This window comes from Drosophila mauritiana, chromosome 3R (assembly GCF_004382145.1).
Source record: "Drosophila mauritiana strain mau12 chromosome 3R, ASM438214v1, whole genome shotgun sequence".
Classification (NCBI taxonomy): domain Eukaryota; kingdom Metazoa; phylum Arthropoda; class Insecta; order Diptera; family Drosophilidae; genus Drosophila; species Drosophila mauritiana.
Window position 1 is genome coordinate 9070583 of NC_046670.1, and position 15200 is coordinate 9085782.

Genomic DNA, 15200 nt, shown 5'->3' on the forward strand with positions numbered 1-15200 from the left:
ATTCTTATTGTAAAAAAGAATTAAGGATTTTTTTCTAATATCAAATAAATCATATACATTTTTTTAAAATTTAATTTATATGACAGAGGTACAATTTAAAAAAAAACCCCCCTTTGAACAAATATGCATTTTGTTTGTGATGCAGCGCAATCTGCACATTTTGTTATGATAACCAATGTCTTAATTAATTATAATTTGTTGATAATACTTGTGCTCTTGTGCAACTTGTGCTCATCCAAAACCAGGCAGTCTTTAATTCCCTGTGCAAATAGACCTAATATTCCATAGCTTCCGCCAGGCAACAAAAATAACAAAATCAGCCATAACGATTGTTTGACAAACAATAATAGAAAAATCAAAATACATCAGTTTTATATGTGTACTCTTATATAAACAGCCTGATTACGCAGTTGGGCTTGCAAACAATAAATTAAATTACACCATAATACGTTTGTGGGCTTTCACTTGTATTTGAAGTGCTTTTATTCGCTTGCAGCTTGAAATCAACTAAAGTTAACTCTTAGAAATTGTAAAGCATCTCTTCCTGGTAATTACCTTAAAACACAGAATTCGCTGGCCCCAAGAAAGTCTTCTCAAAAACTTCCTTTAGAAAGCCCCTTTGCAATCTCTCTCTCTTTAATTGCGCATTTCGACTTTTCTTGGATGACATCTGTTGGCCTTCCTGCCCTTCGTCCTAGCCCAAGTATGTTTTCTTCTTGTTTTTTTTTTTTTGGTTAAAATGAAAATCAATAAAAAGCTCAATGACGTCAGCCGCCCAGACACACACAAACGCACACACACGCACACTTACAAAGTAAGCGGCAACATCGGAAAATGCTGGCGGCCAAATACAGCTCCTGGCTCTCCCAGACTCCGCCTGCCACTCCCCCCGCCCACGTAGCGAGCTCTCATCTCCGCCGGAAATCCAATCGCTCCCCTTCGTGTGCCAATGTGTGCATGTGTGTGTGTGTGTGCCGGCGACTGTGCGAGTGTGCGGGTGTGCGAGTGTTGTGAGCCGAAGACACTGCACGTGAGCAGGCTATCAGCAATGGAATAAGAGTTTCGACAGCCAGAAACGCGTTTATCTTTCTGTTTTCAGCTGTCATACCCTGAGAAAAAATTTTAGTTGAATTAAGACAAACTAAAGAAATATTTCATTAATTCAATGATATTTAATATTATAACGTTATAGATTTTTGAACAATAATACAAATATATATAATTTGTACCTAGATCTATTGCTTAGTATTGCGCTTCTCTTACATGTTAGCAAAAAGCTAAAACAATTGTTATATGGGAATTTTATAGTTTAAAGACAAATTGTGATTAGCTTGAGTATAGAACTTGCAATCTATTTTGATTAACGTGTCTAATTTATTACTTATTTATTTCTCTGTAGCTCTGCCAAAGGCATCCAAAGTAAAGTAAAATGCACTGGGGCTAAAATTGGCCGCAGACTGGAACGGAAGGCTGGCCTGGAGTGGCTGTGACAATTTACGCCAAATCTCATGATGGCTGCGATAAGCTGGCAGATAAAAGCGATAGCAGCGACGACAACTCAAGCCAATTGCGACGAAATATGCAACAGAAGTGTACAAATTTTATGGGCTTTGTGTGTGGGATATTTTTGACAAGCACGTGACGTGTAAAGGTCAAAAGTTGGGCATCCAAAAATACATTTGGCTCAAATGGATTTAAGGCAGATTTAAGCAAAAAAATCACATTCAATCATATTAGATAAACAATTACCAATACCAATAATTTACATATATGCTATAATAATTTCTAGCATAAATACTATCATATTTATCTATATATTTCGCTGCTTGTTAACGTGTTCACGTTTATTGCATTTTTAAGCTCGATTGAGCTGCCAAATCTTTTCAATAACATTCGCTGGGAAGGGATCAGTTCCCTGCCCCTAGAAGTATGCAATAAAGAGCGATTCGTTCCAAATTGGCGCTGCTGCTGCTGCTGCAACACCATCCCCAAATGCAATGAAAAACTGTTTTTCTTTTTTGGCAACAGCAAGCAAGAGGGGAGGAAGTGAACAGTGAACACATTTCCATAAACACACACGCCCCCCTTGGATGAGGAGTTGAGTTTTATGAATATGCAACACGATGTTGTTGCTTAATGTTTGCGCAAAACAACCATATGAGCATGTAATGCCCAAAGGGGCGGGTATTTTGGAGGGGTGGGGAAAGTTGGAGTCACACACTCGGCAGTTAGTTTGTAGTAGGTGTTAAAATTGCACATGAAATATGAAAAGCCACTCATAACACTGAGAGAAACATGTGCTCCCACTTGCCTGGTTAACAACTCCCTGGTCAATTCACCACGCAAACGACGGACAGTTAAAGAGAGAGAGAGAGAGTGAGAGAATCCGAGTGATACGGGGATAGCGAGAGAGAAATTCCTGAACTGCTGACGACAATCGAAGCGAATTCCTGATGTAGGTGGGCCATATCGTGGGCTATATAGCTTTTTCAGCTCCAGCTGCGGGTCCAGTTTTCAGTCGTTGTCGTGCCGTCGTGATGTCGTTGCCGTCGTCGCATCCGTCGTCGTTGTCGTTGTTGTTGTCGCCGCACTCCATCTAGTTGTTGTTGGTGCAGCAGGCAGTACAGCAACAGCAACAAACTCACACACCAGCAGAAAGCAGCAACATCAGGCTTTGAGCGCCAGCAAACAACAATTGAACAAGCGAAAATTGCAGCAACAAACAAACGAAATGAGCTCGCTAAACGGAAAATTCATTTGCGCATATGGAATGCTGCACACATAGATATATACATATATAGCCCCGCATACAAGCATATATATATAGATATATACGTATATGTTATACACACACAAATCTACATAAAATCTAAGTGCAAACCAATTGTGATTTAAGCTAATGACCACAACCGCAAAACAGCTCCAACAACCAACAAGAAAGTGTATAAAAAATGTAAGAAAATTCTGCATTTTTCATTGGTCTCCTCGACAAAATTTGATTCGTTCATATTTTTTTTCCTGCTTTTTTCCGCCGTTCGTGAGCTGGTTGCTTTTTTCTGTACACACAACGCCACGCAATCCCACCCAAAACTCTCCTCTCTCCGCTCTCTTCTCTCCTCGACTTCTCGCCTCTGCGCTCCTTTGTTGTGTTGGCCGTGATCCTTTTGGCCAGGATTCGGTGCGGATGAACGCATTAAATATGCAGAAAAATAAAGCCATACACACTCACACGCTCAACCAGGTCTACCGCAGTTAACGGTTGTTCTTCATCCTTGAGTTTTGTAATTATAATTTAAAATAGAGAAGATTTTATTTACTTTTTTGATTGCTTTGACAGCTCATAAACTTAATACAATTTCATATGGAAAAAAATTACTATTAATGTGGGTGAAAAGTCAGAGGAGAGCGACAGTTAACGAGAGAGAAAGTTCACCACACACAATCAAAACTAAAGAATGTTAGCCAAAACAATTATGACAAAAACTAGTAACTAAACTTCCCATTCAAATTTAAAATGCCTCGAAATTGAAATCCAAATCGGAGTAAATATTTTTTTATGTACAACAGTGCGTATGATTAACTTGGCTAACCCGCGTTGGCCTTTGGCCTCCGTTCAGTGTGTGGAAACCCAGTATTGCCACAAAAACGTCCCAGTATTTCCTGCCAGCTGCATTGTGCTCTCTCAGTCGCTCACTCGCGCGCTCTCGCTCTTTTATTTCCCCAATGTGCGCGACTGTGTGTGTGAGTGTTACAACAATAGTGGCAGCATGCAACATAATTACAACTCAACTTCAACTTTACACTTAGACGACAAGCGAAGCTCGCTAGAGAAACAACAAATGTCGAGCGCCGCCTAAGTGTTTAACAAAAATAAGGAATACATAAATAAGTGATTAAAAGCAATAATTAATGTCTTTCTACCGAACAGTTTTCAAGTTTTTTAAGTATATGAAATTCAACCAAAGCCTTGTAAATAGCCAACAAAATAACTAAAGAACAAGAACTCTTTTCTTATTAAAAACAAAACAACAACAGCAAATAAAATAAAACCAAATTAATTAACTCAACTAAGGAAAGCCATAAACAACAAACAACGAACGAATAGACAACGCCGTTTACACCGCAACCTGATAGAGAAATGCATGTAAGTTGAACCAAAAGAAAGGGTATTTTGAGTAGTACCGAATGACCAGTCTTATGTACTGCAAAGTCAACGAATCAAGAAGCAACAACATCAACAGTTGCCCCAGACAATGACGAACAATGGCCGAGAAATTGCCACAGCATATAAAGCAAATTTAGCCCCTGTTCTCTCTGTTGTGTGCAGTTTACTTCTCTTTTGTGGCTGTTACTGCTCTGTTTACTGGGCAATAATGAATAGTAAATGTGGGTGGTGGGTGGTGGGTAGTGGGTGGTCCTTCGATGGGCGTTAAATTTAATTAAAAGGTAAACTAGTAGCAGACAGCAACAGGCAGTCAGTTGGAATCGATTTTCCTTTTCACTCGATTCGCTTGGCAAATGGCGAACGTCACTAGGCAACAACAACGAATCGCAGGAATGGGATCGTATCGGATGAGATGGCATGGGTTGTGGATGGGTATTTTGCCCTACAGGACAAATGATGGTAATGACGACACACAAGCACCCACACACACTAGGGCACTAATACACTCGCCAAAATGGACGTCATAAATGTTTGACAATGCACACGGGGCGTATGAGTAATGGCAGTGAGCCCACAATTGGTAAAGGGCTTTGTTGTTTGGATACAAGTGGGCGTGGATGTGTGGGCGTACTGTTGGCTGGTTGGACATCGCTGAAACAACTATCTATTGACACTGTTTCCCCCACTCATTTCCCCCGCATGTCGCCAACATTTTGTGGGGGTCAATGGGTGCATGAAATTGCTTTTTATGCTTCGCTGTCGTTGCTCGCCCTTCTGCCCCTTTCACCCCCTCTTGGCCACGTCCATTGAACATATTCAATGCGCCTTGTTGGGCCAACTTTTAGCTACGTTATACCCTATATTACCACTCCCCCTCTCTGACAGGTTTTGTCGCTCGCATTTGTTCGCCGTTAATTGCATGGAAATTGTGCGCGCAATTGAAAAAGTTGGACAAGCCGAACGACAAAGTGGCATTGTTCCAGCTACCCTTTTCCGGGAAAGCCCACAGACATCCTTTTCGGCCCAGTCAATGACTTGTGTTCGCTGCAACTATGAATGAATAAGTGCAATTATGGGCTCTAGGCCCATGAATCAAACGAAAGGCGGCTAGCCGCGACTGTAGAATGGTCATTAGTCAGCAGGCTGGCGGGGAGAAACCCCTAAGACGTTCCATTTGGCAGGCAGCCCCAAAAAGTCACCAAGTCATTGCCTCGTTTATAGTTTTTGGCTGCAGCAACAACTAGCGTGGCAACTTGGCCACGTTTTCTTTTATGGCTCTATTGGAGTGTATAAGTGTGCGTGTTTATTTGTTTGTGTCCTGCGAGTACTACCAAAGTACAGTGCATTGCACCCGTTGGCTCGAAATGGCTGACGCCATGAAAATTCGCTCGCCAATTCAGTTATCTGCATAAATTTCGAGCGATCTCCGTGGGCGGCGTGACGTCACGGAGACTGAAATACATATACGGCTCGATAAGGAAACCCCCCGTTGACAGGTGATGTCAGTTGATAAATGACCCAGTTCATAAACGAGCAACCAGTTGAAGCTTCGCCCTTTCAGTTGGCCAACTAAATGCAAAACTACAAAACGTGTCGCAGTGTTTTAATTTAAAGTGAAATTGAAGGAGATGGAATTGTTTTTCCGGGAATTCTTATGAGTTCGAGTTATCAACATTTACTTAATCAGTATTGCAGGGTTATTACTGTTTATGTCAACGATTTTAGACTCTAACTTTATATTGATATAAGTCTGCTTTAAAACAAAACGTTTAGCACATTAGCATTAGCATTAATGTTTTCACGACACTGAATAATTTAACGTACAAATAAAAGTTTTCATTTCACTCAAATTTGAATAACACAATGCACCAAGCGTAACTTTATTTTCCATATTCCGACTTATAAATAGTATCTATCTTGTGACGATTTAATGAAAAGATTCATACCTGCATATTTTATTCATTTCGCCTTCGATTGCGGTTGGCCACTTAGCATTTTGACCTTTGCTTGATGGCTTTCTTGTGTTGCTGTGCACTTTGACTGCTCCGTGCTCATTTTCCAGCTTTTCCAATGTATTTCCGATGAGGTTTCCCTTCTGCCGGGCACATTGTTGTTGCCGCTTTTGTTGCTGATTGCGATGGCTAATTGAAAGTGTCAATTATCATCCGGGCAGGAGCAGCAGGACCAGCAAAAGGCAGAACTATCAGCCGCAGTGGAAATAGCAGTTGCATTTGCTGGCAGTGAACTTTCACATTTGTGCCCCTGCACGCCCATGTGTTGGTGAGCCATAACCAGCCATACCCTGTTCTGTGGCCCGCGGGGCGTATGCGTAATGTGAAATAACCTTGGCCAGTGGACAAGGAATGCAGAATGTGCACCCGCGCACCCGCACCCCTGGATTTTTCATTATTATTATAATTCATCCTTGTGCCTGATAAGTTTTCCCTCTGCCCTGCTTTGGGGTTTTCCATTGCTGCGCTTTTTTTTTTCCTGCCTTAATAACTGCCATTGTGGTTGCTGTTGTTGTTGTTGTTGGTTCTAAGTTCGCGCGGTCAGCGCATGAAATTTTCTATCTACTGCGAAGCAGGTGGCTGGGAAATTCATAGAGGGAAATTCCTGGGAAATTCGCTCACTGCTCAGCAGTTAAATTGCTGGCGCCCTCAAAAGCGCGCGCATTAAGTCGAAGTTCGTGGTGAAATGTTAACCGCGCTCTCTTTCTCTCTCTCTCTCGTTTTCCCCCATTTCTCTCCTGTGAGAGAGCTCAGTTAATATGCAGATTTTTGTGTTTTTCTCCCTTTATTTGTGGAGTAAGGCCAAATGGAAATGGTTAACGGGCCGTGCCATATCAGGCACTTTTATCCATTGATTGAAGAGCCACAAGATTGATTTCTGGTATTAAATTTGCTCCTGCCAGACCGTAAGCGGTCCTATGTTTTTAGCTCCCTGGATGTCCTGCTCCTTGGTCGCCCATAAAGCAGCCACTTAATCCCCACAACCACCCAACACCCAACGAAACCATCAATTTTGCATGGCACGTTGGCGCTGTTGTTGCAGGCCGTACTGCATCTGCTGCATTATCAATTCATGAGCTCCCGCTGAAACACAAGACACCATACGTACCAGATACAAGATACACGCCATCGCCGGAGGACCTCTGTGGATGGCAGCATAAAGCAGGCCCATAAACACCATGGAAGCTGGATTTTATCTCGCTTGAACTACATAAGTTATAGGCCAAGAGGGGGTTGCAGCTGCACAGGCAGAAATCAAAGGGTTAAAATCATTTTGTATATTAGGAACGAGGAACTGCATTCTTAATAAAGTAAAATCTGAATGTGTTTAGTTGACTAAATTTAAGAAAGTAAGGAAATTATATAGGTAAATAGAATTTAGATTTAAATCTTATCATAGATTAGTTAGTAGTGAATTCGAAGTGAGCAAGCTGTCAACATATTATAGTAAATCGTCATTATTTAGGATCTTGACTTAAGATTTTTTAAAAGGACTCATTTCTCAATAATGCAGCCAAGTTTTTTATTATAATATTAAGCAAGCGTAGAATTTTTCTCTCCCTGTAAATATGCGAATTCCTGCTGTACATGCCCCCAAAGGATGCGCCATAAAGCAGCAATAAATACACATTCATGAGAGAAATCAATCGCATTTTGCATGTGGTTGATGATTTGACATGGATTTTAATGTTACGCCAACACAATTTGATTGAAAGAGTGTGGGAAAAGTTGAAATTTTATTACTTTACGAGCGGAAAATTGTTTTCAGTGAAGGCCGGGGCCATAACCATTGGCCATTTAAGTCGGACATCTCTGACCTGCTGTCCCTGCTGCAATATTCATGCAATCAAGGCTCCTGCTGCAATATGCTGCCCAAGCTGGTGTTCACCTTATCCCGGTTTGCTGCTTTCAAATGGGATTAGAGTTCGATATCCTGGCTAAGTCGCCTGTTTGCCGGGCATTGGGCCCACTTTATTTTGCGCCCGCTGCTTGACGGCTTTTAATTACGTTGGCTTGGATTGCTTCCTGGCCCATTGAATGCTAATTCCGAACGCCTTTCAGGCGGAGGAAATGAGGCACATGAAAGCATCTTTTGCTCCCCTGCTACTGAAGTGTCTGCTTCCGGTTGCACTCTGCACTCTTCCAACGGGTTTGCCCATATAAATAGACGTCTCGGCCTCTTCCCCCTTCCGACTGACACCCGCATCCCCATCCCATCCGCTCTTCCGTCTGGCCAGGCAATCTCCCATTTTGCGTGAGTGCCAGCGAGGACACTGAAAAAATAAAAGGGGTAACATACCTTCAATTATAAATAATATATATATATATATACATAGTAATATATCTTTCAAAACAGATAAAATTAAATTGCTAGCGACATTTTAGATTTTAATAAAGGTTCAAAAGCTTAAGGCTTAAAAAGTTTAAAAGCAAATATTAATATTACTAGGATAAGAATAGAATTGAAAATGGTTGATCTATTTATTGTAAAGGTTTGACATTCAACATAAAGTAACAAGGTGTGTGGATTGCCTCTTCACCACCTTCACCTTCTTCCAAGCTAATGGAATAATGTTCTATATGTGTTATATTTTTCTCGCAGCGTATTTGTGCATGGCCTCATATATATTTTCGCATTTTGTACGTGCGTCACGGTGTCAACCGCAGTGCCCCGTCGCCCCTCCTTGCCTACATGGTGCAGCCGTTTCCTCCACGGCCCCCTCCATTTGGCCAAGGGACCTGCCGGGTTTTTGCGGCTGGTTGTTTGCCCTGGCACGTTGATGGCCATAAATACAGTTACATATGTTTGCATTGCGGCCAGATACTGACCGACCCGGCATCTCGTTTGGATCCCTTTTCCACCTCCTCCTGCCCAGTGCCACCCACATTTGCCTGCTCATCTCGTTAAAATTCTCATTTCCTACTCGCTTACTTTTTGTTTGTATTTTAAATTTCGTATTGCATTTAGTTTACGAGATTTAATTAAATGTTTCACTCGCCATGAAAGAGTTTGGCATTCATTGCCGTGCAAATAAATCGGTTAAAATATTTAGCCAATTTTTATTGCTCCAGCTTAAAGCGATTTAAAGAGATAGTATGAAATTTAATACAGATATAGAGAAGAAAAGATGTATTCATATTCCGTTCATTTATCAAAGCTATGAACTGATAAGCAGAAAAGTAATGGGTTCGGGATAATTGCATGGCTCTTTTAACTTATGGAATATTTATCCTTAAATTGATATAACTCATTCATATAACTCATTCCTCTTCTTTTTATGGCAGTGCTAAACAACTGGGGGCGACTAACTCCCTTTCAACCGAGTGGCCTGCAATTCGAAACGATCTCAACGCAAAAATGGCACTGCAACGCACTGGGCAGCAACAGCAACAAAGGACGAAACTAACTCGACACGGGCTGCAGCAACAACAACAGCAATTAGAAACAACAACAAAGGCCCGGCAACGATATAGAGCGGTGGGAAAATGAAACAAAAACCAGAAACGAGTTTTCCACTCAAATTTGCATTCAGCCAAAGAAATACAAAGGTCTAAGCAAGGAGGAAGGAAGCGACACAAACCAACAAACCAACAAACAAACGCAGCACAATAAGAAAGTCGCCAGTGAAAAGGGGTCAGAGGGCATACACACGCACACAGACACACACAAAAATACAACACAGGAGCAGACCGCAACACAAATACAAGCATAAGGAGCGCATAAAACACAAAACACATTCAACACACGGACACAGAAGGACGAAAAGTGCATTGTGAACAATTTTCAACGAATTTCCAAAAGTCTACAAAGAAAAATAACTAACAAGCGTTCATTACGAATAACAAAGGAAACCATAATATTTGAAATTTGCTCTGTGATTTTCTATCGGAAATGGTTTAGTAATCCAAATAATAATAATACTAATAATAATACTATTTAATAACAACGTATTTATAAATACTGCAAAACTGCATTCCAAACCATAGAAAAGTTTATCAAATCCCCCAAGAAAAGCTTTAAACTCAATCGAAGACGTAAATCAACAATTTCTATAAATATTATCAAGCAAAGTTTATTACACTGCGACTAATTAGACCAGCTAACGCTACTCGAAAACATAATTCGACCACAACCACAATTCCACCAAAGGACATCGCCACACCGGAGCCATGGACGAAATGCCCGACCTGTCGCACCTCACGCCCCACGAGCGGATGCAGATCGAGAATGTCCTTATGCGACAGAAGCAGGAGGAGGAGAAGCAGAACGAGATCATGCGGTGAGTTCGGTAGCCAGATGCAGTGCGTTTCATTCAGAACTTCCAACTCTCGAGATACATTTCGTTTCGTTTTTGGTTGTTAAAAGAATAAAGAGAGTCTTTCTGTCTCAGTTTTATGTATGTATTTATTTCTATTATCTATTTCTATTATTTATTTTTATTTCTAATAATCACGAAGGTTCTGAAATTATTAAGACTTTCTAAAATGGTTTTCTTAAAGGCTTTCATTAAAGCATGCAACGCTGAATCTTATTGGTTATTAAATACATATTATTTACAAAATCCTATAAAGATGACAAATCTTAATGAACTAGGTGGTCTATATCATTCCTGTAATTTCTGAAATTAGTTTAAAGCCTTACAAGCTTAGCCCTACATTTCTCTCTAGTTTCACTCAACCAAATCTGCTTCTAATACCAATTCATCCTCGCATCTTGATCCCCCTGCAGGCGCAAACAGGACGAGGTGGTGACGCTGGAAATGCAAATCAGACAGCGATCCGAGCAGCAGAAGAAGGCCGGCGTCGAGCTGGATGCCACCTGTCACATATGCCTTAAGACCAAGTTCGCCGATGGAGTGGGCCACATCTGCCACTACTGCAACATACGCTGCTGCGCCCGGTGCGGCGGCAAGGTGACGCTGCGCAGCAACAAGGTGAGAGTTGTCCTCAATCCCATTCCCAGCGTCTGACAGCTCCGTTTGGATTCACTCCTTGGCTCAGTGTCCTGCCATTTGGGTTTACGCGCGCAAGGCAGCGGATAAATGTTCTTTTTTCGTAAAGGGTGTCGGACTTATTTTCCGCTCATTGACAAATAGCACAACGCTGGTGCCAATATTACTGGCGACCCGGCTCCCGCTTGGCTAAGCAGCCATCACTCATACGCCCCATTGCCACATCGACATTGAATTGGGATTGAGTGGCATAGCCATAGGCCACCGCCGCTTGTTGCCAACTGTCCCCAGTGACGCGTTGGCCACATGAATAACTGCCCCTTGTCGCCTTGTAGTCCGCTGGATAATTGGGCGATGGGCGGGATCGAGTGGGTGAGCCTTGGAGTAGAGCCATGGCACTTGTGCCCTTCTCTCCATCCTGGCGCCTCTCGCGTCGACACTTATAATTTAGACTTAATTTCCAGTTTCATACGACGCCTCTGGTCAAGGATATGAGATGACGGGGTCACTTGGGACGCTACAAATAGATTATATCGTTCTTAGATTCAGAATATACTAAATCCCATGTAAAAATCAAGGGACTTTAAAGAGCGTACATTCTTTTTATTTTATTCTTAGCTGTATAAATGAAATTTAAGGAACAAAACTGAATGGTTAAGTTTATTTCGTGGCACCTTAACCCGTAGCCTTGATGGCAGGAAACCTTATGGTGGCATTGAAGAAAGTCTCTTCCGAATTGCTTCCTTGAAATCCACCATGGCAACCCTTCGCTCCTCTCGTGCATTGCATTTCAATTACACTTTTTCCAATTTTTATTTTACTCAGTGAACCGATTCCTCGGTTGCTTCCACCCGCTTTTCTTTCCCGCTGGCCAGGCTTATCATTTTCTGGCCGTGCTGCCAAACGTTTTTCCGTTGAACTGCTGCCAAAATGTCACACACACACACGCCCACTTACACAGGGGAACCGAAAAGGCCAGTGATGTGGACTTTGGGGGGTTCAGGAGCGAAAGCCAGGGCGCAAAATGAAACTAGATGGGCCAACAACTCCGAACAAAAGCCAAATGGAATTTCAATTTGGCTGTGACACGGTGGGGTATCTTCACCAGGACTCTGTCTTGGATCTGAAGGCGCGGAAGATGAGCGACAGGTGGATCCAGCGGTACCGCTGGCTCTGTCGATCACCCTGGAACGGACCCACCAATTCCAAGTTGCTGAATCCCGCAAAGTATTCTCTCTCTCCGCGCTCCACGTAGGTGGTCATGAAGATATTCCCACTGAGAACGTGGTACAATCTTCTGAAGTAGTACAGCAATCTGGTATCAGGACCGCCCGGTGCTCCACCTTCAATATCCTCGTCGCTATCCTCCGCAGATTCCTCCAGTTGAAACTGTATGCCGCTGAGACCCAGATTTAGTAACTCGTCCATGGCAAAGCCTGGTCGCAAATTTGAAAGCGTTGCAAGTGCACGTGTAAATTACCCGGAGAGTCCCGGAGCTGTGTATGTGTGTTCAAATGATTGAAGCACCTGGGTAGACTAGATTTATTTAAAATTTAAGATGTACAAGAAAATGGTACGTAAAAAACAGGAACTTCATGAGAAGTACATAAAAATAGGTTGATGTCCTTCCTGTTGATGTCCTTAAATTTTTAATATGATACAAATATATAACAAATATATCTATATTGTGCCTCAATGTAATTCTAATGTCCTTCCCACATTCCAGGTCATTTGGGTGTGCATACTGTGTCGCAAGAAGCAGGAACTGCTCTCCAAGACTGGCCAGTGGATCAACAAGACGGCGGCACAACAAGATGGTTTCATCCGACGCATCGAGCCGGATGGGAGCAGCGTGAGTAGATGTGCCCGCCCTGGACAAGTTCACCACTTGAAGGTTTATTGTATCCGACAGGACATCTCGCAGCATCCCATCGTGGATCCGCACGACACCACGGACAAGCGGCCCAAGCTGGAGAGGACGCGGAGTGCCGCCGAGAAGGAGAACCTACCGATGCAGCGGGCGGGCAGCATGCTGAGGCGTCAGTACTCGCAGCAGGAGCAGCCCACGAATCGTCGCCTCTCCGCGTCCGACAGCGGAATGGATCCCGTGATGAGTCCTGGACAGCAGATGCAGCACCATCAGCAGCAGCAGCGTGCTCGGATGCAGCCGATGAATCCGCAGCAGGGGCAGCAGGGATACGGCATGCAGCAGCAGCAACAGCCCAGATCAGGTGGCGCCTATCCCGATGATGACCCCAGATACTATCAGGTGAGTGCTCCGGAAATAAACTCACCAAATCAAACAGATTTTGAAGAGGATTCTCTTAATTCACTATGGTATTTACACGAAAAATTGTTTTATTGCAGGGTGAACTCGATGGCCTGATGAGGCAGCATCCCCACTTGGCGCATCCCAGTCAAGTACAGCCGCAGCATCCGCCGCAGTCGCACTCGCAACAGCAGCAATCTCAGCACCAGCAACATCTTATGCCGCAGCAACATCGCCTATCGCCGCAGCAACATTCCCAGCAGCAGCAGCAACACTCGCAGCAATTCGCGGCCAGGCAGCAGCAGCAACAGCATCAGCAGCAGGTGCAGCAATCGTACCACGCGCAGATCCACCAGCAGCCGCAGCAACATCCGCATCCCCACTCGCAACAGCAGCAGCAGCAACATCAGCAGATGCAGCAGCAGCATGGCCAGCCAGTGCCCCAGATGGGCGGCTACCAGAAGCCGCCACCTCTGACCCGCAACCTGACCATCAGCGGTGGTCATGCGATGGACTCCAGTGCCTACAGCCAGCAACAGCAGCAGCAGCAGAGGCGCGCTCTCGCAGGATCGCAGTACGCCTCGCAGCAACAGAGGTCCTTCAGCAGCTCCGAGGAGGAGTTCCAGCACCAGCTGTTGGCCGCCCAGGGCGCGGTGACGGTGACCGCGGGATCGGACTATGACGGTGAGTTGAGACGTTTTGTCCAATTCGCATCCAGCTCCTCCCTTCTCTATCTCTGCTCTATCTCCCTCTGAGATCTCTGAATGTCTCTATCCTTCGATCCCTGTCTCCCTGTCTGTATATCTATATATTCGTATCTATCGCTTCCATACTTTCCGCTCTGAATGTCCCGCAAGGCAATGCCCCAACTTCCAAATCCAAGTTAAATTTTCCTTTATAATTCACTATCTCTCTCTCTCAATGTAAAACTCTCTTTGACTCGCTCGCTCTACAAAATCCAATATCCAAAACAAAAAAAGAAAAACGTAAAAAGCTAACTTTCGAAAATGTAGCACTATATCTTGTCTCACATTGGTGCGTTGTCTTTTTCTTTGACTCGTTTTTGAGATCCAATATTCGATGTTTTTTCCAAGCCAATTCAAAAATTCTTTAACTTCTGTTTGCCTCACATTTCTGTGTTTCGTTTATCGGTGTACATATTTAATTTTTCAATGTCTATTAAACTCATCTTATAAGTTAGCGTTAAGCTTAATTTAAGGCCTTAAGTTCGATTTAAGCTGGATAAGGAAACCCCCAAATTTGCGCTTTGCTCCAAAATGAAAGTTTAAGCTGCTAAACTGGAAAAGTTTTGCCAAACATTTTCCCCGCAAAGGGAGAAACGCAACTTGCATGCCGGGGGCTATAAAAATAGAGAGCACACGCCCACTCAGACACACACACACCCACTACACACACATACAGTGGCACTCTTGCCGTTTTGGGGGAAAAGCGAGGAAAACTGAGGAAAAGCTTGGGCAAAAAAGAGCGAAAGGCGAATGGCGAGGAATGTTTTGTAGCGGAAACATTTCGTTGCGCTTATCTCGGGGGCACTTGACTCGGCGCTCGACAACAGGCAGCGAATGGAAGGGAAAATCTGAAAAGAGGTGGCGGAAAAGCGCTGTCGGTGGCTAGTGGCTGGTGGGTGGTGGTCGAGTGCATAAGAAGGTGCCGCGGAAGCGGCGAAAGTAAAAATAAATTGTTTACAGAGAGAAAAGGCGAAAAGAGCCACCGCCAGCGAGACAAGTGCGCACTCCTGGACGCTGCCGCATACTTTCACTTGGTTTTCACTGGCCGTTAAATGC

At 43.5% G+C, this 15200-nt stretch overlaps 3 protein-coding genes across 18 annotated transcripts in view; 1 reads left to right on the forward strand and 2 right to left on the reverse strand.

Annotated features, from left to right (window-relative positions):
* Positions 1-2534: 2534 nt before the first annotated feature.
* The window catches only part of LOC117142965 (regulating synaptic membrane exocytosis protein 2), a 41266-nt gene continuing 28600 nt past the window's right edge, over positions 2535-15200 (forward strand). For all 16 annotated transcript variants that reach the window (XM_033307306.1, XM_033307308.1, XM_033307294.1 and 13 more), the window contains exons 1-7: positions 2535-2953; positions 3929-4144; positions 9463-10457; positions 10907-11111; positions 12856-12981; positions 13042-13398; positions 13497-14082. In XM_033307306.1, the coding sequence (XP_033163197.1) occupies positions 10348-10457; positions 10907-11111; positions 12856-12981; positions 13042-13398; positions 13497-14082 (1384 nt within the window). In that variant the 5' untranslated portion in view covers positions 2535-2953; positions 3929-4144; positions 9463-10347. The remainder of the gene's footprint in view (positions 2954-3928; positions 4145-9462; positions 10458-10906; positions 11112-12855; positions 12982-13041; positions 13399-13496; positions 14083-15200) is intronic.
* Positions 7093-7335, reverse strand: LOC117142968. The gene is made up of 2 exons (XM_033307314.1): positions 7286-7335; positions 7093-7234 (listed from the first exon to the last, which is right to left on the reverse strand). The coding sequence occupies exons 1-2, from the start codon at positions 7333-7335 to the stop codon at positions 7093-7095; spliced, it is 192 nt and encodes a 63-aa protein (XP_033163205.1).
* On the reverse strand, positions 11712-12652 carry LOC117142967. The gene has a single exon (XM_033307313.1). The coding sequence runs from the start codon at positions 12555-12557 to the stop codon at positions 12231-12233; it is 327 nt and encodes a 108-aa protein (XP_033163204.1). The 5' UTR covers positions 12558-12652; the 3' UTR covers positions 11712-12230.

What these genes read in the sequence shown, in the direction of transcription:
- LOC117142967 (XM_033307313.1), bottom strand. Translation starts at nt 12,557, where the DNA reads ATGGACGAGTTACTAAATCTGGGTCTCAGCGGCATACAGTTTCAACTG.
- LOC117142968 (XM_033307314.1), bottom strand. Translation starts at nt 7,335, where the DNA reads ATGCTGCCATCCACAGAGGTCCTCCGGCGATGGCGTGTATCTTGTATC. An exon ending in TGGCGTGTATCTTGTATCTG is followed by an intron (nt 7,235 to 7,285) that starts GTACGTATGGTG and finishes TTGATAATGCAG; the next exon opens with CAGATGCAGTACGGCCTGCA.